Source organism: Neolamprologus multifasciatus, chromosome 6 (assembly GCF_963576455.1).
Source record: "Neolamprologus multifasciatus chromosome 6, fNeoMul1.2, whole genome shotgun sequence".
In the NCBI taxonomy this organism is placed as follows: domain Eukaryota; kingdom Metazoa; phylum Chordata; class Actinopteri; order Cichliformes; family Cichlidae; genus Neolamprologus; species Neolamprologus multifasciatus.
The window spans coordinates 17,419,629-17,443,280 of NC_140444.1; the positions used below are offsets into that span (position 1 = coordinate 17,419,629).

At 44.3% G+C, this 23,652-nt stretch overlaps 2 protein-coding genes and 1 pseudogene across 7 annotated transcripts in view; 2 read left to right on the plus strand and 1 right to left on the minus strand.

Moving 5' to 3' along the window:
* Nucleotides 1-4,273, plus strand: part of atf7ip (activating transcription factor 7 interacting protein) — a 30,967-nt gene extending 26,694 nt beyond the window's left edge. For 4 of the 5 annotated variants that reach the window (XM_085164274.1, XM_085164273.1, XM_085164276.1 and 1 more), the window contains 5 exons: nucleotides 1,146-1,826; nucleotides 1,915-2,016; nucleotides 2,109-2,186; nucleotides 2,344-2,426; nucleotides 2,691-4,273. In XM_085164274.1, the coding sequence (XP_085020400.1) occupies nucleotides 1,146-1,826; nucleotides 1,915-2,016; nucleotides 2,109-2,186; nucleotides 2,344-2,426; nucleotides 2,691-3,152 (1,406 nt within the window). In that variant the 3' untranslated portion in view covers nucleotides 3,153-4,273. The remainder of the gene's footprint in view (nucleotides 1-1,145; nucleotides 1,827-1,914; nucleotides 2,017-2,108; nucleotides 2,187-2,343; nucleotides 2,427-2,690) is intronic. The other variant, XM_085164277.1, reaches the window with a different exon arrangement.
* LOC146516781 (uncharacterized) lies at nucleotides 3,456-10,746 on the minus strand (annotated as a pseudogene). Its single transcript, XR_014874756.1, has 3 exons — nucleotides 10,666-10,746; nucleotides 10,382-10,522; nucleotides 3,456-10,223 (listed from the first exon to the last, which is right to left on the minus strand). The product of XR_014874756.1 is annotated as an uncharacterized LOC146516781 (transcript).
* An 11,823-nt stretch (nucleotides 10,747-22,569) lies between these two features.
* Nucleotides 22,570-23,652, plus strand: part of grin2bb (glutamate receptor, ionotropic, N-methyl D-aspartate 2B, genome duplicate b) — a 141,106-nt gene continuing 140,023 nt past the window's right edge. The window contains exon 1 of the mRNA XM_085161927.1: nucleotides 22,570-22,795. The gene's annotated coding sequence lies outside the window, so the exon portion shown is untranslated. The remainder of the gene's footprint in view (nucleotides 22,796-23,652) is intronic.

Genomic DNA, 23,652 nt, shown 5'->3' on the forward strand with positions numbered 1-23,652 from the left:
AATAGCCAAAGTATACTATATCTGTAATGCATACTTACACAGTTAAATAAATGTTATTTATGAGCGGTTTCCACAGCAGAGATCTCTGCATGTTTGATTTGGCAGATTTCTTTATGGCAGATCTGATAGTTTACTTCACAAACCCATCTGTTGTGTTATTTTGAAGACATGGCTCAACTTTGCACCATAGTTTGCTCAGTTCTGATGCATACTCTGCTGCATGTGCTGCAAATAGTGGTGAGACGTTTGTAAACAGCAGAGTCAAAGCCTCTTTTTTTTTTTATTCTTTTTTTTTTTTTTTTTCTTCAGGAAAGTGTTATAGTTATTGTAGTTCTTTATTTTCTAATTAGTTTTTATTTTTATTTCATTTTAACCTTTTGTTTAAAATTCTGTTTAGTTAGTTTGTTTTAGTATTTATTTGTTTTACACTTAGTTTGGATCTTTATAATTATTCATGTATGGAGGGCATATGTCCGAGACAAGATTTAAGAAAATCAGTACAGCAGTTAGAATCAAAAAACAATGAACTTTCTGAAAATGGATGCAATTTTTACCAAACATTATAAGTACTAAACTTTCTCCTACACTCTTTATTTTATTTTGATTAGTTTTCACAATTTTTTTTTTTTTTTTTGAGAAGTCTTGTTTTAATTTAGTTTTCACAATACACCAAAACCTTCAGAAATAAGAAAACAGTCGACTTCTTAGTAAGTGTTTACAATGTAGCAATTACATATAGGAAAAAAATATTGCCTAGTTTTAATTTTCAGCAATGTTAATTGAGTTGGTTACATAAACATTGTGAAAGTGAGCGTATCAAACTTCTGGCTGCTCTTTAATGTTTATTCCTGTTAAGAAGCCATGTTTGTAATTGGAAGTTTATTGACCATGACAGAATTACAGAAAATAGGTCATCTTACCTTTCATGTTTTCCAGGAGCAGTGTCGAAAAGTGTCATTGAATTTGTCTGCATGTTGTATTTTTGCATAGATGTCTCAAAATCTTTTGTCCATGTCATGCTGGGATGGGTTTTTAACTGCCATCACCTTTACTAGCAATTAACAAATGATTGACAGTCTTTTGAGCAAAAGTGTACCCTGTGCAGATATTTTCAAGTCTCTTCTAACAAGTCTCTCCTCCCCCAGTAGTTCCAGTTCCTACCGCAACCCCTGCCGCAGCTTCAGCCCCTGCTGCAGCTTCAGCTCCAACTCCCACCTCCACTTCAACTGCCATGGTTCAGCAGACCCCTATCCTCCAGCTGATCACTTCCAACTCTAACCCCACCTCCACCTTGGCCACTGGCAGTACCACCCAGAGTCAAACGGGCACCCTCCTCTTGAAGACTGCCCCTGGGAGTAGCATGATGGCTACAGGCCAGCCGCTTCTCATCCAGTTGCCTTTATCAGTAAACGGCCAGGCAGGGACACTGGTCAACATCCCCGTCTCATCTTTGTCTGCAGCCAGCTCACTGAACAAGTCCAAAACCACTGCTTCTACCGCCACGTTTATACTCAAGCCTGCATCTGTCACGACCACAGCCACAGCCTCTGCACCAGCCGTGGCCACTGTCCCAGCCCTCCATGGCTCCAGTGCCCAGATGTCCTCTGGCCAGATCTCTCTTGCTCGTGCTGTGTATCAAGGGGGTGCAGGGGCAATAACTACACCCCATGCTGGGGTATCTGTGACCACGGCCAGGACACCAGCTCAGTCTGTCTCTGTAGTCGGGGCCATGTCTTCAGTCTCTTCACCTACAACATCTGGGCCAGCTGCAACCGGATCCACTGCTCCAGGACCTCCACAGGGGATGTCTTTGACATCAAAGACAGGTGAGGATGACTGAAGAGCACGGAGGTGCTGCTGACATTTCATTTTCCTTAACTTGGTACTAAATTTAGATTGTTTTGTATTTCTCAGACAACCAAGTTACAGGAACCGCTGCATCTAAAGTAGCTGCACCAGCAGCACGACCCAAAGGCTCCGTAATTGACCTCACCGAGGACGATGATGATGTCCAAGGTTAGAGTTGGCGAACTTTTTGTTTTGTTTTGTTTTGACTTCTCCTAATATATGTTATTAAGGCTAATTATGTTATGTTTTATGGTTTTCAGTGACTGGAGTGAAGAATGCTACTGTTACAACTCCCTCTCCAAGCCCACGCACTAACCCGGTCATCAGCATCCACAACAGTAAGAGCACCAAATTACACTAAACAAATTTTATCACTCTGGCAAATTACAAAGTATCTAGTAATTTAGGCAGATGCCTATGCATATGTATCCTGTGCTTTAATTCTAACTTATACATATAATCTAAGTTTCTTGTTTTGCGTGCTTTTGTTTTCAGATACAGGAGCAAGAGCATCCCCTCTAAGCAATCAGAACAGTTCTGGCAATCCTCAGTTGACAGTACATCACCGCCCCCCAGTGGTGAGCTTTTAGAACTGGATTCTAAATATTTCCCACACATGCACTTCACTACTTTTCTGTTCTGTAACTTCCATGTTTAAGTCTTGGTGAATTGTTATTTTAACATGATTTGCTGATGGTTGGTTTTTAAAGCTATTATTAGATTTTTCTCTGTTGAAAACTACAGCTGTTAGCTGTTTTGGGAGTTATCCAAGCACAAATGATCTTTTTGCCACAACTAAAAGGAAAGAACAAGCTGTGACACCAGATTTTGTTTTTTTGCAGGATGCTCCATTAAAATCCCGCAGTGTAACCACTACTACTACACCAACTCGAGGCTCCAGCATGGCGCTTCCACCGCTCCCTCCTGCACCCGCACCATCACGCTTACCCCCAGAGGCTGAACGGACCTCACCTCCTCAACAACCTCAGCTAAAGCTGGTGCAGAGTCAGACTGGTATAGTGCTCTCCTGGTGTGTTGGAGAAGTTGATCGGACCTGCGCAGCTGTAGAAAGCTATCACCTTTATGCCTTTCATCAAGATAACTCTAACAGCAATGCATCTCAGCAGCACTGGAAGAAAATTGGGGAGGTGAAGGCCCTTCCACTGCCTATGGCCTGTACGCTGACCCAGTTCCAGTCTGGCTCCACGTATCACTTTGCTGTTCGAGCCAAAGATGTATATGGGCGCTTTGGCTCTTTCTGCGAACCTCAGTGCACAAATGTCATCAGTTCCAGCTCTAGTTGAACCGTTACAGAAAAGACATAGCGTTTTGCCTTTGATAGTTTATGACTTTTCACCTGTTTTGTGTTAGGAACTGAAATATTGTACGCTGGACAAAAACAAACACCTGTAAATGTCTTCCCATATAACAACTGGGCAACAAACTGACTTGGAGAGTTCAAGTGGCAAACGGTTGGTTTTGTCTCACTCATCATATGTAATGTGTTTTTTGTGACTTAAGCTGTTGTGTATATAAGTTGAAAAAGTTTGCCCCTCCTGCCAGATCAGGTATTTGTGTTATTCGCTCCTGATCTTCAGACCCAGATCTTTTTCTTTTTTTTTTCTTCCTCTTTTACTTGACAGGACTTTTTTTTCCATGTAAACTAAATTGCACAGAAATGTATAAATGTGTGGTAGAAACGGAATGATAACTTTTGTAAGTTTTGTCTGGCAACCAGACTTTCACAAGCATAATAAAGAGGTTTTATTAAAGTCAGTGACAGATTAAATATTCTGTATTTAATGCCATAGCACTCCTCTGCAGTTAGACTTGAGTCACCTAGGCCTAGAGAGTCTGGATGACTCCTTTGTAGTTATCCTTTGTAGTTCCCAAAGGATTGGCAAGTTGTTCCTAGAGGTTTGTGGGTGATGCTAGGTGAAATCTGTTTCAAAGAGTGCTGCATCCACAACGTTCTTGTGATTGCCCAATTTGTGCAGAGAAATCGTCACCGACACAGTGGCAACTGCCAGCAACCACTCACCAGCTGGTTGCGGGATACATACTTTTCCTAAACAACCTGGGGTTGCCAGTGGGTCACTGACTGATCCCTAGGCCTATGTGAATGAGGCTTCAGCAATCGATCTCAAAGCAACTGTCAACACCAGCTCCCAACTGGTCAGGGGTTCAGGGAACATGTGTATATATTTTTTTTTAACCTCATTACCAGTGGTTGCCAGATGATTACAGAGTGGTCATTAAGCCTGTGTGACTCGGACCATACAGAAACCACAAAGCAGAAAACCAATGCCCAACAAATACATGGACTTTGGTAACAGGATACAGAAAATATAGTCGTGTGGGGACCAAAATCAAAAAGGTTATGTTATTGTCTCTGAATGTGCACAATAAACCTTGTCAGATGGCAGTCCTGTGACTCAGTGGATGTCTTATACTGGTGTTCTTCAAATGCGAGAACAAGATCAGAACAACTATTTGGATAAATCCTTGTGAAGGCATCAAGAGGATTATTGAAATGCTTTAAACAGCTGTAACCACTCCGTTATTTTGGCACAAGGCTGGCTGGCTGGTTTTAAGATTGGTCCCTGAAGTCATCCACAAGTCCATTTATTTTAAACAGCTGGGCTGGAGCCCTCTCTACGATGAATTGAGCGACAGATAATGTCAAGTCTTACAGATAATTTGGAGATGCTAGTTAACCTTAACAAAGCTGTCTCTGGACTGCAAGTGGAAACCCAATGAACCACATGGAGAATATGCAGAGTGCACTGGCTGACCATAATGTTCAAGCGGAGAGCCTTGTTTCTGTGAGGCGACAGTGCTAACCACTGCTCAAATGTGCTATCTATCCTTCTCTAGTGGGACTAGCTGCACAGCCCCATTAAAATTAAAGCAGAAATTGGTTCTCAGACTGCCTTGTTAAAGAGTTCTTGGGTTTTGACCTGTGGAAGCTGGTCAAAAGAAGAATACACTTGATTTTAGTCTTAGCGGAAAGAGAAACTGAAACTAACCATTCTGGTAAAAAAAAAATTGCCAAGCTGGTAGATGATCTGGTTTGGAATCTTAACAACAAGACAGTCTCATGTCTCCAGGAAACTGGCAATGCAATGTCTGGATTGGAAGAAAGGGAAGTAGAAACTAGCTCGGACTGAGACAAACTGTACATTGACTGGCCATGAGCTCTGACTGACGTTGGCATGTCTCGGATGAGGAAATATAAACAGACTAGGTGGAAGAGGTGCAGTCTTGTTCTTATAAAGTGCTTTTCTACTCCGAACACTCAAAGCACTACATACTAAAATCCTCATTCATCGATTCACGCAAGCACGCAAGTGCTTTCTACGTACCATTCACACTCCAATGAATGCATCAGGGTTCACTAGTTGGCATGCAGATTTGAGCAGCCAGGGATCAAGCCACCAACTTTCTGATTAGTGTCCTGCTAATCTACTAAAAAGTCCTGGCTTCAGGGACTTCCCTGGTAAGATTAGATGAAAATGCTGACAGGACATGGGGCACTGCTCTGATGAAGGATGGAGGAACTCAGTCCAGAAAATCTGAAGTGCAATAGACTAAGCTCACTGCAATATGATAAAATCATCTATGGTAAATCAAGACAGATAGGCTAAGTGGTCCTCTGGAAGTGATTGGCAGAGGGAGAGACTGGTTCACCAGATTAGGCTGTGACAAGACATGCCTGGATCCAAGAGTGCTGCATCAATATAAGCCTTGGAAGATGACACCTGAAATTTTTAAATTACTGTGTCAAAGTCTTTTGTATCATTGCATTTTTGACTTTTTCATGGACCTCAAATTTGCGCAGTGAGCAAAATAGGTGTCAAGCTCAATCTTCATGTTGAGGATCATCACTGGTGATAAGCTGTGCCTTCAAGAGACAGACAGTCCTCAGTGGATAAGTGGAATTTTGAGGGCATTGCATCAAGAGATAAAACTAGACCTGGAAAATATCCCTAGATTGTAACATTATGAAAGGTCCAAGAGAGAAAATTTGGGACAAAAGATCTGAACTGTGGCACTTTCCCATTGTACAGTTGTGCACATTCATCACAGAACCACCTTCCTCGCTCAGATCCAGGTTTGAGGCCCACTGTTTTGATGGATATGATACAATGTGCACTGCAAATGTGAACATGCAGTTGGTCAGTACGGAACATCCATAGAAAAAAAATGGAAGTAGCAAGGTTGCTGGAAGTGGCGCAGCACTGCTCAAGAAAAGTACCTTGAAGGGAATAGTGACAAAATTGAAATTGGAGCTTTATGGAGTCTTCTCGATGGTCTGTACGAGCCAGTGTTGGAACAGGCTATAACATCACATTCACTGGCTTCACCTGGGATGGGTACCAGCCTTCATGGAAACATTTAATTAGGTCCGACCTTAGTGATGGCTTTGGTTCTTCCAGGTCATACAGAGGCTTGATTCAATCTCCACACTTACAGACTTTGACTCAGGGGCTTTTTACGGTTACTGCATTGGTTCTACCACTCACAAACAATCATGTCACTACAGCCCATCACCATTTGAGAACTGAGGACATGAGAATTTGCTGAAGTATTCTTCTACAAATGATGGGTGTCGCCACCCAGACAAGCAGCGTGCAGGTATAATTGGCCTTTGAGTCCTCTCAGTCCAAGAAGGCTGAGGGTTGAATGAGTTTTTCTACAAATTTTGCCTAAAGTCATTGCCCACATGTTATGCCATACAGGGGTGAGTGGATGTCTTCGAAAAAACTGTGGAAAATTACGACGTAAACAAGCTCACATCCAGGTAGATATTTAAAACCAACAAAGAAAGAGATTACAGATGACTGTAGTGTGCCCTTCATTACATTTTGAGTTTGTTTACCTTTTTTCTTTGTTTAGACAAAAACAAGTACATTGATGTTAGACATTTATTTGCTATCCACGTAAGCACGGCAAGGTTTCAAATGGAACAATTAAATTCTTTCACCATAAAGAAAGTAAACAATCTTAACTTCCAATCCAACTGCAAGTATCAAAAAACTATTGGGGTTGTCGAGATATATCATATCATTCTGAGCCCTTATGAATTTACACTCAAACACTACTGAGGCAGCATCATTTGCTGCCTTAAAAGATTTAGTGCTTAGGCCTTCAGTCAGATCCTGGGTTGAAGATAAGGGTTTTGCCATAAGCTAGAAAAATAAAAACAGCAAGATGGCCAGCAGCAATGTGTCATGGTTGGAAGGCAACAATAACTCAAATATCCACTTGTTACAAGCAAAGTATACAAAAGAGCGTATCTGAACACAACATTTGTCGAGCCTTGAAGCAGATGGGCTACAGCAGCAGAAGACCACAACTTCTGCCATACCTGTTCGCTAAGAACAGGAAACCGAGGCTACAATTTACGTGGGCTCATCAAAATTATGTGAGGGGTCTGCAGAGATGTTTTCTGTCCTTCTGGAGGGAAAATCCACAGCGATGATCCTGTCTCCAGACTGATTGTCTGTTGCACTCTGGCGCTGTCCTGCTTCGTGGCTGAGCCGAACAAGACAGCGATAGATCTGCACAGGACTGTCCTGATGAAGGCAGTGAAGAAGATGACCAGCAGCCCCTATGACGGGGTTAAGTTTCTGACTTGCCGCAACTTTTTCCAGACAAATTCTATATGTGAGGACCACTTTAGATCGCGTGAAGTGGTAGATCCTAGGAATCTGAAGTGATCCACAGTAACTACTGTATTGTTGAGGATGGCAAAAGGTGGGAAGGTTTGTTGGGTTCTTCAAAAGTCCACCGTCATCTCCACAGTTTGAGTGGGTTCAACTTCAGGTGGTTCTAACTGCACCAGTGGACCAGTTTATCTGCTTCCCTAACTATACACGGATTTATCCTCATTTTGGATCAGACCAATGATAGTGGTGTCATCCACAAACTTTAGGAGTTTCACAGATGGTTCTTCTGAGGTACAGTGATTACTGTAGAGGTAGAAAAGCAGCAGACAAACTGTGAGTACGTCGTTTTTCAAACAAAGGTAAGTCAGCTTGAGTCTAGTTGAATGCGATTGATCGATTGACCTTGGCCTTTCTGATCTACAGCTGCACTGTGTAAGGTATAAAAATGCTGTAACAGTTACTGGAGAGCAGGCAGAATCTATTGAAGGACACACAAAACTTCAGCACAAGAGCCTTGATTGGTTTCGATGGCGTGCCGGGAGAATCACAGCTTCAGTGAGGCACGCTGTTTTTGCCACAAGTTTAGAAACTCCCGCCCAAAGCGTGGTTAATCGTGTGTGCTACCCTGAAAAGTCTATGTGTATTGTGCAAACAAGATGGGGACTGGAACATGAGGAGGACGCACGAAAGGCCTACACCAAAAAAAATTGCAGCACTTCACTATCTGCAGGTTCGTTTGTGCGGTTTTATTGTGAACACACGTTTTCCTGAACTTGGAGCATCTCCTGATGGACTCACTATGTGTGAATGTTGTGGGAAAGGGTACTTTTAAATACGGAATGGACAGCATTAAGCCGGCAGTGGATGCGCAGGATAAATACTTCTACCTGGAGTTAGCTGCAAATGGACTTCACTTAAAGAGGACGCACCCTTACTACTCTCAAGTGCAAACACAAATCTTTGTGACCAGCGCCAAGCACTGTGACCTCATTGTATGGACCCAAAGAGACATGGCTGTGGTTAGCATCTTCCCTGATGTGGACTTCTGGGAACCACGATTGAAGAAAGCACAGGTGTTCTTCAAAAGAAAAAAAAGTGCCTTCCTGAACTTCTTCGAAATTTTTTCTCTATTTGTAGTGCAGCTCTGAATATCTAATTTTTTCTTTCTGGGGTCTAGTTTTATCCCTGATGTGCCTAGACATGTTCACAATTTGCTTTCACTACTTTTGTACTAACAAAATACCACTTTACAAAATGTAAATAAAGAAACAAACGATTTTTTTCTTGTCATTACTTTTATTACAACAACGTCAAAGGCGATCAAAGTAGTTACAGTGAAGAATAAGTGTCAGTTACAGTTTACAAATACAATAATGTAATGACAACGTTTTTATAACATAACTCACCACCAACTGTCTTGAAATTACTATGTCTTAAGAGAAATAATCACAATACATACAGCACACGTTGTTTACGAATTTTTAACAAGAGCAAGTTTCAGTTGTCCCTGGTTTTACCACCACAGTGGGACACATGTTCACCAAAACGCAGCAAACCTTCACTATTTTATCAAGAAGGGTCACATCTTCACCCTCACATGGAAGAAGTAGACAGATTGGCATGGTGGTATGCAGCATTTTGAACTTATTGCGCAAAGTAGCTATTACTCGCTCAACATGAATTCTTAGGTGGGCAATAGCTCTCGTATCTTCTATGTCCCTGGCATCGAGTTGACAGAAGCCCTTTGTATATGCAGGGATCTTAACCTCCGCACACATCATTCCCACAGGATCTCTGATGTCAAAGCCTCTGTCAGCCAAAACTACATCCCCTGGTAACAGCCTTTGAAGAATACCACATTTCTCTGTGATATGTCTGTCTGATGCACTCCCCCCACCCCTTGGAAATGAATGAAATTGCACCAAGAGGTGTGATCCCAACGAGGTATTTCATGGTGTGTGTACCCTAATATCGAGAGTATGTTTGTGCATGTGCCTTTAAATTTGATGGTCTTTCTGTACGAATTTCAAAACAATCTACAATGACGGCTACCCATTTTCCAAAAGTTTCAATAAATTGAGGGGGCATTGTGGCCTGTAAACAGTGCCTCTCTGGCCAGTGCACCAAGGCTCTTAAGCGGGCATACAAAACATCAATGGTATCGGTAAAGACAGAAGACAGAGTTTTGTGGGAAACATTGAATAGATCACAAAGATGCTGGACAGGAAGATCAAGTCTGAGACGCATGAGTGTGAGTAATAGCATTTGGAAATGCGACAGTTTCTGTGACGCTGGCAGGAAAGCTTTTACACTGTCAAACACGGCCAGTAAAATTGCAAAACAAGGTAATCCAGTGTAATATCTTACTTTTTCCGTGTCATCCTTTAAAAAAATGTTCATTCAGCTCTGTCTTTTTCAGTTGTGATTGAAGCTTCCTGTTCTCCTCCAACAGCCGGTTTACTTCTGCTCTGCTCTGTTCACAGCACACACAATCCTTCGTCTGTCTTGTAGCCTCTGTGTGTCTTACTGTCAGATCAAGATTTTCACTCAGAGCCTCCACTTGTCCAACACAACTCTGGCCCACAGCCTCCTTGGCAAGGTGATTATGGTGTTGGTCTTCTGTCGTGTCCAACTTGAGCTGCTCTTCATGTGCAACTGCTGCACAGGCCTCATCTTCACACTCTACTACTCCTTTATGAAAGGCTGTCAGATACAAAGAGTACACACACAAAAGGGAAATGTTCAGCAGTATTCCAAATAAGGGCGCATGATTAATTAAAACGCTATGTGATGATTGTCGGACAGTGAGAGGACGTTTTTAATTTTAGGATTGGGGTGGGGGTGGTGGTGGTGGTCTTTACCTCCGACTGGTGCTCTTTGTTGCTCTCGTTGCGTTCGCCTTCTGTGACGGTCAGAATTAGATGTTAGGATTTCGGAGCGCCCCATATGCTGCGTTGGAACCCAGTCAGGATTTGTCTCATCCATTACATTGGCTGGTTTACCTACAATTGCGCAAAAATAATTAGTGTATCTATACATAGAACGTATGTCTGCGAATTCACTCGGTAGGACGTTTGACCTCTGAGCGCATCAACATTAAAACTAATAGGCTATAAAGCTTGATATGTACATATTTAGGACTTACCGGACTGAAAATGTCTGGAGCACACCAACAGATGTTTGGCATGGAAGAGAACTTCATATCAGGTCTTCTCACAGCTGTTATTAGGGTTGCCAACCGTCCCTTAAAAAACGGAATCGTCCCGTATTTAGAAACAAAAGTACACGTCCCGTATTGAGCTGAAAAGGGACGCACTTTGTCCCGTAATACAGTGAGAATCAAAAGTAGTCTATAAGTTTTAATGTAATTAACACTTTGTTTGAAAACATAATTCCCAGCCCCGCTCCTGCTTTGTGACCAATGAGCTGACAGCACACTTATGACAATTCGAGTATGACAATTCAGATTACCGCTCATCTCATTGGTTGAGGAAAGGTCGCTTGCAGAGAAAATACCGGAAGACAACAGATGATAGGGTTGCCAACCGTCCCTTAAAAAACGGAATCGTCCCGTATTTAGAAACAAAAGTACACGTCCCGTATTGAGCTGAAAAGGGACGCACTTTGTCCCGTAATACAGTGAGAATCAAAAGTAGTCTATAAGTTTTAATGTAATTAACACTTTGTTTGAAAACATAATTCCCAGCCCCGCTCCTGCTTTGTGACCAATGAGCTGACAGCACACTTATGACAATTCGAGTATGACAATTCAGATTACCGCTCATCTCATTGGTTGAGGAAAGGTCGCTTGCAGAGAAAATACCGGAAGACAACAGATGACCACAACAAAAAGCATGGCCAACAGGGAAACAAACGCCGACACTGCGGTCTCAGACGACAGTACACCTGAAGCTGGGCAAACACTGTGCGATTTTCAAACTGCACGATTGGCTCGCATGGGTTATAAATTCGTAGGTCACGATGCAGGGTCTCACACTATACCGCCCGATGCTCTGATGCGACCTGAGTGCTCACACTGTGCCTCCATAAAATGAAGGTTATAACAGAAAATCTGTCACACAGACACACACCACCATCAACTTTGCTAAATTGCTAATGAAAAACACTGATCAGGCAGCTGTGATTGAGCAGCAATGTAAATCCGACTATTTTCACGGTTGTTGTGGTCGTGATAATTTGGTGATGCCACTTCGAAAAGGCTCGGATGAGCTTTCCAAAGTTCTACAAGTTGTGCCTCCATCGCTTGTGTCCAGATCACACGCCGCACAGCCGTGCTGCTCCGTCTTTTTCACCGACGTTTACGTGTTTGCGTGTGAGCAGTGTGAGCGGCTGCGGTGACACCCTCACGAGCGATTGATGATCGGGAGCTGGTCGTGAGGTGTTAATCGCTTCTCGTTACCCCACGTATACTACACGATGCACGATGAAGGCCAAAATCGGGCCGATCACCAAATTGGTCGCACGACTCAAAAATCGCCTCAAAATGGGCCAAAAATCGCACAGTGTAAGCCCAGCATTAGACCAGCAATGTTTGTTCCTCTCAGAGAAAGAAAAAAAGGCTACAAAAGTACAGGAAAGAATGGGAAAAGGAAAACACCTGGCTGGAAAAGTGCACGATAACACCAATAAAGCGCACTGCACTGTGTGCCGGCGCACTTTTTCCATAGGCATGCTTCTAATGGTGGGCACATGAAGAACATGAGGGGCGTGAAAGCTCGGGGAACCCTTAACCAATTTTTGTCCACCAGGCCACGGCAGAAGCAGATATGGTATGTAAACACTGGTTTGTTTGTTTTTAAACCCTCTGGTTAAGGTTAAAATGGGCATGTGCAGTGAATATCAGCGCTATGTGGCCAGAAGTGTGATAATATAATTTATTTTGTGTAATAAACAACTGCAAGGATAGATGATTACAACAAATAGATGAGTAATACATAAAAGTAATACATAGATGAATAATGATGATGAGTTATGATGCGTAATCATGGGAACAAGTGGGTTTACAAACGGGAGCAAAAGCTGAAAAAATGCCTCTACTGAAGCCAATTGCACTAAATGCACTAAATGTGCACTGTTACAAGAATATTTTTCTTTCTATTGTTTTCTATTAATTTATATAATTTTAGGTTAAGCAGGACAGAGTTCTTTTAAAGAAAGATTTACTTTTATTCTCAAAAGTTAAGTATGACAGGCTTCTGTTTAAGAAAGAGACCTGTTTTATTGTGTTAATGTTGTCATTTTGAGCTAGAAAATAAATGGCTAAATGATTTTAGTTTCCCATGTGTTGATATCACAAAGAATATGCATCTACTTAAATCAAATTCAAGTCAAATGGTTAAAAAAATAATTTCACACACAAAAAAAGAGCAAAAAAATTCACCACACTGGGAAGGGTGAAGACAACTGGGTCGCCCGGCCCTGGCCACCAGGTGTCCCTTATTTATTTCTCAGGGAGTTGGCAACCCTAGCTGTTATCCAGGCTAGACGCTGTCTTGTGGTTACATCCGCAACATGAACTCCCTCATGTTGCTTCCAGGTGGGGAAAGAATGAAAAGATAAACCATTTTCAGACTTGTTCCTTTGCCGGTCGCGCGAACTAACGTTACAACCGATTACACAGCAAGTACGAACCATAGCTAATGTTCTCCGTGTGCTTTCGCTCCTCTTTCGCTAGCGCTTTTTTTGACCCAGAAATATGGCGCCTCAACTAAAAATCCTGGCCACGCCCCCTCCCGTGACATCACGCTCCAAAGGCCTCCAAAGACTGCATCCTTGGCTCACCTGTTTGGCCAGTAGGCAAACTGCAGGGGTTCCAGCAGGATTTCTTTGATGTCTTTCAGGAGTGTTAACCCTCCCGATTTCAGTGCCCCTCCCGAAAATATCCCGGAGCCACCATTCTCCCGAGTTTCCACCCGGACAACAAAATTGAAAAACCATATCGCAGAATTTATAGCGCGGCCCAGCCAATTCCAATTTCCAACAATGGCGGCAGCTACTTAGTTTTAATATTCCTCTTATTACTCTTTCTGGGTCGCAAAATAAACTTTTAACATATTTTCAGGTGAGAATGTAGCTGTGTAAACTTCAAATATCTGAGCCGGCAAGAACACCAAACTCCCGACACATCAATAGGTCAGCACGGAGTCTCAGATACAAGGGGGGCAAACTGTCCTGGAGTCTTCCTGGTGTTCCATCTCTGACAGAACAGACAAACATCCTCTTCACAGATCTTTAATGTAGGCAGGGGGTCAGAGGGGAGGGAGTGAGGGCTGCTGGTTCTTTTTGTGTGGATGTGAGGGTGAGCATAAGGGAGGTGTGAATAGTTGTCTTTCAGTAGAAGGTGTTAAGGTCGTCAGTCAATTGAGGATCCTCTTCACAGAGGGGGGATGGACTCCTGTTACTAGAATGTGCTGCAGGTCTCTCCAAACTGAAGCGGGGTCATTGGCTGAGAAGTAGTTTTTTTTTTAACTTCTCATTGTAACTCCTCTTAGCGACCCTGATCTCCTTGCTCAGCTTGTTTGTGGCCTGCTTGTACAGGGCCTGGTTCCCGCTGCTGTAGGCCTCCTCCTTGGTCTGGCACTGCTTCCCCAGATTTGGACTAAACCATGGTTTGTTATTATTGTATGTGCAAAAGGTCTCAGTTTACACACACAAGTCCTCACAAAAACAGATGTATAATGTCACGGTGTCAGTGAGTTCATTTATGTCAGTGGTTGCAACTTCAAAAACTTTCCATTCTGTGTACTCGAAGCAGGCTTGTAAATCCTTCTTCAACTCCTTGGTCCACTTCCTGACAGTTTTAACTTTAAGCTTAGAAAGTTTTTATTTCTGTCTGTAGGTAGGTATGATGTGAAGCAGAAAGTGATCCGAGAGTCCAAGAGCTGCACAGTACAGTACAGTAATTGTGTCGGCCCAAGTATGCCAAATTACAAGTTCAGTTCTGATTAACTTAATGTTCTGTCCGCATTTTGGAAGTTCGTGGGTGAGGTTTGCACTGTTAAGGTCCAATAGAATAATGATGAGGGAACCTGGGTGATTTTTCTCCATGTCAGTTATCTGGTCAGGAAGCTGTTTTTGAGTCTTTAAACACAACAGCCTACCTGAGTATTGTTGCTGACCATGAGCATCCCTTTATGACCACAGGGTAATCATCTTCTGATAGCTGTTTAAAGCAGGATAACACACCATGTTACAAAATTCAAATCGTGTACTCAAATATTGATCATAGTCAGCAGATCTCACTCCAACAGGGCATTGCAGGGATGTGGCAGCATGGGAGAGTCAAATAATGGATGTGCAGCCAACAAATCTGTGACGCTATCATGTCAACGTGGACCAAAATATCAGAGGAATGATTCCATCACCTTGTTGACTCTGTGCCAAGAAGAATTATGAGTTTTCTCTGCGGGATCAGGTAGATGTGGATGTTAGTCCAGTCTTACAGGTTACATTTTTTATACATGGAGAAAATACTTTGTCAGTTGGAGAGAATTCTGTTTTTATGATACAGAGTAGCCGCTGGGAGTTATTGTTAGGAAGGCTCAGTGGGGTCATTTTAATCCTGTCCTTTAATGCAGCGGTCCCCAACCCCCGGACCACAGACCGGTGCCGGTCCATCAGAGTTCGGGTGTGAAATTTATTGTTTTCAGGGTTTTTATCAGTTTTTAATCATTATTCTTTTAATTGTTTTTATTGTTAGCTCGGTTTCCCTGGTTCTTTTCCCATGTGTTATGAATAAATTAGTGCTGTCAGTGTTAATCTCGTTAAAATGATGTTAACGCCATAACCACATTATCTGGACATTGAGATAGTGGACTCGTATAGGTACCTGGGTGTTCACCTGAATAATAAGCTAGACTGGAACCACAACACTGATGCTCTTTACAGGAAGGGTCAGAGCAGACTGAGGTGGCTGAGGTCATTTGGAGTCTAGGGAGCGCTTTTAAAGACCTTTTATGACTCTGTGGTGGCATCTGTCATTTTTTACAGTGTTGTATGTTGGAGCAGCAGTTTATCAGCAGCTGAGAAGAAGAGGTTGGAAAAACTCATTAGGAAGGCCAGCTCTGTTCTGGGATGCACCCTGGACCCAGTGCAGGTGGTGGGAGACAGAAGGACTCTGGGCAAAATAACATCTCTGATGGACAGAGTCTCCCACCCCATGCATGTAAATGTTGCTGAACTGCAGAGCTCCTTCCGTGACAGACTGCTGCATCCTAGATGCATGAAGGAGCTCAATGCCTTAGCACCGCGCAGCCCCACGCACGGGGCGATTTGCGCTAACTCGCTAACGGAGATTTGCAGCGTTAATGTGGTTATGACATTAACATCATTTTAACGAGATTAACACTGACAGTCCATCCATCCATCTTCATCCGCTTTATCCGGGGCCGGGTCGCGGGGGCAGCAGCCTAAGCAAAGAGGCCCAGACCTCCCTCTACCCAGCCACCTCCTCCAGCTCATCCGGGGGAACACCAAGGCGTTCCCAGGCCAGCCGAGAGATATAATCTCTCCAGCGTGTCCTGGGTCTGCCCCGGGGCCTCCTCCCGGTGGGACATGCCTGGAACACCTCACCCAGGAGGCGCCCAGGGGGCATCCTTGTCAGATGCCCAAACCACCTCAGCTGGCTCCTTTCGATGTGGAGCAGCAGCGGCTCTACTCTGAGCCCCTCCCGGATGGCCGAACTTCTCACCCTATCTCTAAGGGAGATGCCAGCCACCCTTCGGAGGAAGCTCATTTCCGCCGCTTGTATCCGCGATCTCGTCCTTTCGGTCACTACCCACAGCTCGTGGCCATAGGTGAGGGTAGGGACGTAGATCGACCGGTAAATTGAGAGCTTCGCTTTTACACTCAGCTCCCTCTTCACCACGACGGACCGGTGCAGCGTCTGCATTACTGCAGCTGCAGCCCCAATCCGTCTGTCGATCTCCGGCTCCCTTCTCCCATCACTCGCGAACAAGACCCCGAGATACTTGAACTCCTCCACTTGGGGCAGGACCTCATCCCCGACCCAGAGTGGGCACTCCACCCTTTTCCGGCTGAGAACCATGGCCTCAGATTTGGAGGTGCTGATCCTCATTCCCGCTGCTTCACACTCGGCTGCGAACCGCTCCAGTGCGAGCTGGAGGCCCTCACCCGATGAAGCCAACAGAACCACATCATCCGCAAAGATCAGAGATGAGATCCTGAGGCCACCAAAGCGAAAGCCCTCCGCCACTTGGCTGCGCCTAGAAATCCTGTCCATAAAAATTATGAACAGAACCGGTGACAAAGGGTTCTGTTGTCACCGGTTCTGCGCGGAGCCCATCACCCACCGGGAACGAGTCCGACTTATTGCCGGCAATGCGAACCAAGCTCTTGCAACGGTTGTATAGGGATCGAATGGCCCATAACAAAGGGCCAGACACCCCATACTCCCGCAACACCTCCCACAGGACACCCCGAGGGACACGGTCGAATGCCTTCTCCAAGTCCACAAAACACATGTAGACTGGTTGGGCAAACTCCCATTCCGCGACCAGGACGAAAACCGCATTGTTCCTCCTGCATCAGAGGTTCGACTAGCGGACGAACTCTCCTTTCCAGCACCCTGGCATAGACTTTCCTGGGGAGGTTGAGGAGTGTGATCCCCCTGTAGTTGGAACACACCCTCCGGTCCCCCTTCTTAAAGATGGGGACCACCACCCCGGTCTGCCAATCCACGGGTACTGCCCCTGATCTCCACGCAACATTGCAGAGGCGTGTCAACCAGGACAGCCCTACAACATCCAGAGCCTTCAGGAACTCGGGGCGGACCTCATCAACACCAGGGGCTCTGCCACCAAGGAGTTGTTTAACTGCCTCAGTGACCTCGCCCCCGGAAATTGGCGGGTCATTCCCCTCATCCCCAGACTCTGCTTCCTCCTCGGAAGACGTGTCAGTGGGATTAAGGAGGTCCTCGAAGTATTCCTTCCACCGCCTGACAATTTTCTCAGTCGACGTCAGCAGCGCTCCGCCAGCACTATACACAGTGCAGGTAGAGCACCGCTTTCCCCTCCTGAGATGCCTGACGGTTTGCCAGAACCTCTTCGAGGCAGTCCGAAAGTCTTTTTCCATGGCCTCTCTGAACTCCTCCCACACCCGAGTTTTTGCTTCAGCCACTGCCCGAGCCGCATTCCGCTTGGCCTGTCGATACCTGTCGGCTGTCTCCGGAGTCCCACAGGCTAACCAAGCCCGATAGGACTCCTTCTTCAGCCTGGTGGCTCCCTTCACCTCTGGTGTCCACCATTTGGTTCGGGGATTACCACCACGGCAGGCACCAACCACCTTGCGGCCGCAGCTCAATGCAGCAGCTTCGGCAATGGAGGCGCTGAACATGGTCCATTCGGACTCAATGTCCCCCGCCTCCCTCGGAATGCTGTTGAAGCTCTGCCAGAGGTGTGCATTGAAGATCTCGCGGACTGGGGCCTCTGCTAGTCGTTCCTAGCACACCCTCACTACGCGTTTAGGTGCACCAGGTCTGTCCAGCGTCCTCCCCCGCCACCTGATCCAACTCACCACCAGGTGGTGATCAGTTGACAGCTCAGCCCGAGTGTCCAGAACATATGGTCGCAGGTCTGGTGATACGATTACAAAATCGATCATCGACCTACGGCCTAGAGCGTCCTGGTGCCACGTGCACTTATGGACACTCTTATGTTCGAACAAGGTGTTCGTTATGGCCAAACTGTGATTAGCACAGAAGTCCAATAACAAAGCACCGCTCGGGTTCAGATCAGGGAGGCCGTTCCTCCCAATCACGCCCCTCCAGGTCTCGCTGTCGTTACCCACGTGAGCATTGAAGTCTCCCAGCAGGACAACAGAGTCTCCAGGTGGAGCACCTTCCAGCACCCCCCCCAGGGACTCTAAGAAGGCTGGGTACTCCGAACTGCCACTCGGCGCATAAGCGCAGATGGACCCGTCAGGACCCGTTCCCCGACCCTAAGGCGCAGGGAACAAACCCTCTCGTCCACCGGGAAAAACCCCAACGTACCGGCAGCAAGCCGAGGGGATATTAGAATACCCACCCCAGCCCGCCGCTTCTCACCAGGGGCAACTCCAGACTGAGACAGAGTCCAGCCCCTCTCCAGGAGACTGGTTCCAGAGCCCAAGCCGTGCGTAGAGGTGAGCCCGTCTATATCTAGCCGGTACCTCTCAACCTCACGCACTAACTCAGGCTCCTTCCCCACCAGAGAGGTGACATTCCATGTCCCTATTGCCAGTCTTGGCAGCCGGGGCTCAGTCCGCCAGGGCCTCCGCTCCTGGCCGCCACCCGGCACACAATGCACCCGACCCCTATGGCGCCTCCTGCGGGTGGTGGGCCTGCGGGAGGATGGGCCCATGTCTCCTCTTCGGGCTGTGCCCGGCCGGGCCCCATGGACTAAGGCCCGGCCACCAGACGCTCGCCCTCGGGCACCCTCCCCGGGCCTGGCTCCAGGGCGGGGCCCCGGTAACCCTATCCCGGGCAGGGTAAACTGTTCCCTCTGTGTTTTTTTCATAAGGGTCTTTTGAATCGCTCTTTGTCTGGTCCCTCACCCAGGACCAATTTGCCATGGGAGACCCTACCAGGGGGCAAAAGCCCCCAGACAACATAGCCCCTGGGATCCCTGGGACACACAAACCCCTCCACCACGATAAGGTTGCGATTCACGGACGAGAACTGACAGTGCTAGAATAAATCTTCTTTTTTTGGTACTGGTACTGGTTTTATTTTTTTGTATTTATCCGCAACACCGTAAAAGCCGGTGCGTGAAAATATTGTTGGACATAAACCGGTCACTGGCGCAAAAATATGTTGGGGACCGTTGCTTTAATGTGGCCATAGTCAGACCAAGGCTCTCAGTGGCTGAGCTGCTTTGTATATCTCAGTGTTTCCTTTGTGCCTTTCTAGTGAGAATTGAAAAGATGAACACATCACATTAAGCACTGAAGTGAAATTCATTTTATATTCTCTTATATTATAAATAACATCTGGTCAGTTTGTGTTAAAAACATTCTGAAGTGCCATACATTTTGATTATTTGACTTCAACAGAGACCTTACAGTTTGACATAGACAACTCAACATTTCCCATTTAGGAAGCACTTAGCAAAAAGAAAGAAAAAAACCTCTGGCAGCAATTTACCTCAACAGACTGCAGAGTGAGGAAAACTGAGCACTGTAAAAACAACAGACAATAAACACTGAGCAGATCCAGTAACCACCACAACTCTGGGCCACACATTGCTGGCGCCACTGATACTGCAGAAAAGTGCAGGGAGGGAGAGGATAAAAGCATTAAAGCATAATCCACAGTGCAGAGAAAACAGTAGGTAAGCGCATGCATCAGTGGCATTAGAGTAAGCAGATGCCTAATGGAAACTTTAAGTTTCCATTGACAGAGAAAAAACATTGCACGACAAGTAAAACGATGCCAAAAATGTGAAAGAGGTAAACTGGCCTAAAAGAAAATGATCTTACATATAAGCTTCTTTGATTCAACAGCTCTGTAATGACAAAAAGAGAAGACACAGAGACTTAAAGGTGGATCTTTCCGGATTCTTGAATTATTATGGTTTTATTCAGTTCAGTGGGTTTTTTTTTCTAAATTAAGCATGTGAGCTACTGTTAACATGAGCGTAAGAACTGCACATTAATGCTGCGACCTCCACACTAATGTCTGTGGTTATCATTGCAGTTGACAGGTTTTGCTGTGATATTATTTAATCCTAGCTACAATAAGTAATGATATGAAACGAAAAGTCAAGTTTGTGGCCGCTGTTCGTTGCTGACCTGCAGTACTTTCAGTTGCCACAGAGGGGAGCCCGGGAGCCTTCCAAATCAAGTACTGCCAATTCTAACAACTGGTAACTCACCAAACTGTATTATTCTTTGTTTTGTGCATCATGGTCTGCTCTCCTATCACAGTCGAGGTTTGCTGCAGATAATGTTTTGTTATATTGTGTATTTTATTTAAATATGCTACAGCTAAACAGCAAATCCACACAGTCCACACCAACAACAGATGAGAAGAACACGCAAAAAACAGAGAAGAAAAATCAAGAGACTGGTGCTCTAATCATAATGCACGACACAATGCTAAAAGATTACTTTAGTAGAATTTTATGTCTCACAGATACATGGAAAATATTGTGGATCCTGTTACTGCCATCATGAAGTTTCAGTCTTTCTTTCTTTTTGTCTTTTTGGGATATTTGTCACACTTACATGTTTCATATTTAAATATTACACAAAAATAACCTAAGTAAATTCAAGATACAATTTTTAAATTATTACTTCATTTATCAAAGGAAAAAAGTTATGCAAACCGACCTGGTCATATGTGAAAAAAAAAGCCCCCTAAACATAATAACTAGTTGTGCCACATTCAGCAACAAGAACTGAAATCAAGATTTTGCAATAACTGCCAGTAAGTCTTTCACATCTCTGTGGAGGAATTTCTCTTTGCAGAATTCCCAGAAAGTTGACATAGCTATGGCCTGACTGCCATCTGTTAGGCCTCCCCAAACTCGACCGAACTGGAGTTTTTATCTAATTATTTGACAAATAATATAGCCTGCAGTGAATTACAGCCAGTCCAAGAATTTGTTGGGGTTTTTTTTAATTTTATTTTTTTTATAAATTTAGCAGTAATCCACAGTTCATTATTGCAGCTTCCTACAGTAAGTAAGTTCTCTGATAATGGTGTATTTTATCCATACTGTCTTCCAAATCTGGCTCCAAACATCCATCCATCCATCCATCCATCACCAGGCCAACCGCAAGATGTAATCTCTCCAACATATCCTGCATCTGCCCCAGGGGCTCCTCACACTAAGACATGCCTGGAACATTTAATCCCTCTGAGAGAGAAGATATCAAGGGACACTTCCACCCTGCCTGGGATATTGTTACCAGGGATGCACCCCGGAGGCAAGCCTGGGGAGGGAAGTTGAGGGAACATGCCTGGTGGCTGGGCCGATGGAGACCAAAGAGATGACATGGGCCCACCTCCTGAAGGAGGTGCTGTATGACGTTTAGTACAATGTTTGTTGTACGGCGATCAAGAGTGGGGGCCCTGACAGTTCAATGTCGGGCTACTGAGGCTGGCTATGGAAGAAAAAATGAACTTGTTGGCACTAATGTTAAGGATTCCAAATGTTTAGCACAACACAAATGGGTGATATCTCTGTGGCTACATCCATCATTTAAATACAGTCTTTGACCCACATGGACAAGTGAGGAGGCACCGTAAGAATCATGCTGCATGATGCAGTAATATGAACTACAGGAGTTGTTGGATAGCCTTTTTCAAGCACACATTCCCATAAACGTTACCTGTAGGCAGCTTCATTCACAAGCTGGCAGGTTTCTGTGGCAACACGCCACATAAGTGGGATGCCTTTCTGTTGATTTTATTACATATTTAATTCAGGCACAAAGAATAAAAAAATAAAATAAAGTTTTAAAAAAATGCTTGTTTTGAATTAAAACCACATGTTAGAAAGCTCCATTTTCTGTGTTGTCAGGCGAATCATACATGCACCTATACAAACTACCACTAGAGGTCTCTCACATAATCTACTGCTTTATATTTCCCACTGAATGAAACTGTAAATGACACACTTTCTGCACCAAAGAGAAGGTACAAAATCATACCTGTTTGTCTATTGAATTAACACAAGTCAGCGATGGAAAGAGTTGCAAATCTGTACTTTCCACTTCTTACATTTTGAAAACAGGTCGGATACTTTTGGTTTAACCGACGGAGTTATTGTTTCACGTGCAGGCCTTCAAACATCAAACCGAGTTGAGCCTGAACAGTAACACATGAAAGTCAGTCCTGTTCGTGTAAGTCACCAGAGGATGTCGCATAAACAGAGGTCAACGAGCACAATCGTGTGCCACAGTCACGGGTAAAAGTTTTTTTTTTCTTTTCACAACACCACGATCACAAGGACTGCACGTATCCATAAGTTTTGGTAGCGGTACTTCAGCATGTAGCTAGCCCTATGAAAAGTAGCGAGCATGAAGGAAGCAAGGTTTTGGTTTTGGGTTTTTTTCTGTCAGAACTGTTGTTTGGAGCGACGTTTTTTAAGTGGCAGGTCATTTCAAATGCTACGTTTCTTTCAGCTCAACAAACATCAACAAACACACGAACTGTTTGTGTGCAGTTTGTTGCTAGCTTAACGTCCAGCTCCTTTATTTCACAGGCAGAGAAAAGAAAGAGCCAACTTCACTCAGAGAGGTTAGATGCAAAGGTAAGGACTGCTCAGTGGGATTTGATAAACTGGAAATTTAAAGTTTACATGTGAGTCCTCATGTTTTTAAATCAGATATTTTGGTCTGTACATGTGAGATAATCTGTTTTCATATTGTGTGAAACGGCTAAACAAGCTGAGGTTGACTAACTGTGTTATGGATCAAAATCATTAAAAGCATGGAAATCCTCTGTAGATTAGTGCAGGATTAACAGGTTAGATTGCTGTACTGTGATGGATTTAAAGTAAAGAACAAGTGTGGGACTGGTGCACAGTGGCTGTCTAGTTAGTGTAAACAGTGTACCCTCAGTGCAGAGGATGGAAATCAGCCAGGACAACTCATGAAACATCTGCTGACACCTGGTTGATTCAGGTGTATAAATTTGTAAAGAGCATGAGGTCAGCTGATCACAGTCTGTACATTAAGAAATCCCCCCCCCCCCCCCCCCCCCACTAAAATCCTACTTTAACTCTTGACTGTATACACATTCCTGTTTTAAGTCAAAGAAAATGGAGCTCTCTCTTTTTCACATTTTCCTTCTTTTTCTCTGCTCATGTTCTGGCAGAGTAAATTTTTTATTATTAACATTTAGACTGAAACAAAGTATTTATTCCAATTTACTAATATTATTACATTAATACAGCACAAGGTTCAGTTAGCTTTGCACAAATATAGCTGGTAGAAACATCCTCCAAAGTGTTACTTTTACTTTCTTACTTTGAGTACATTTCAGAGCTTGCACTTTTTTACTTTTACAAGAGTAAAAAGTTTTATAAGTACTCAACAGAATCTATCTATCTATCTATCTATCTATCTATCTATCTATCTATCTATCTATCTATCTATCTATCTATCT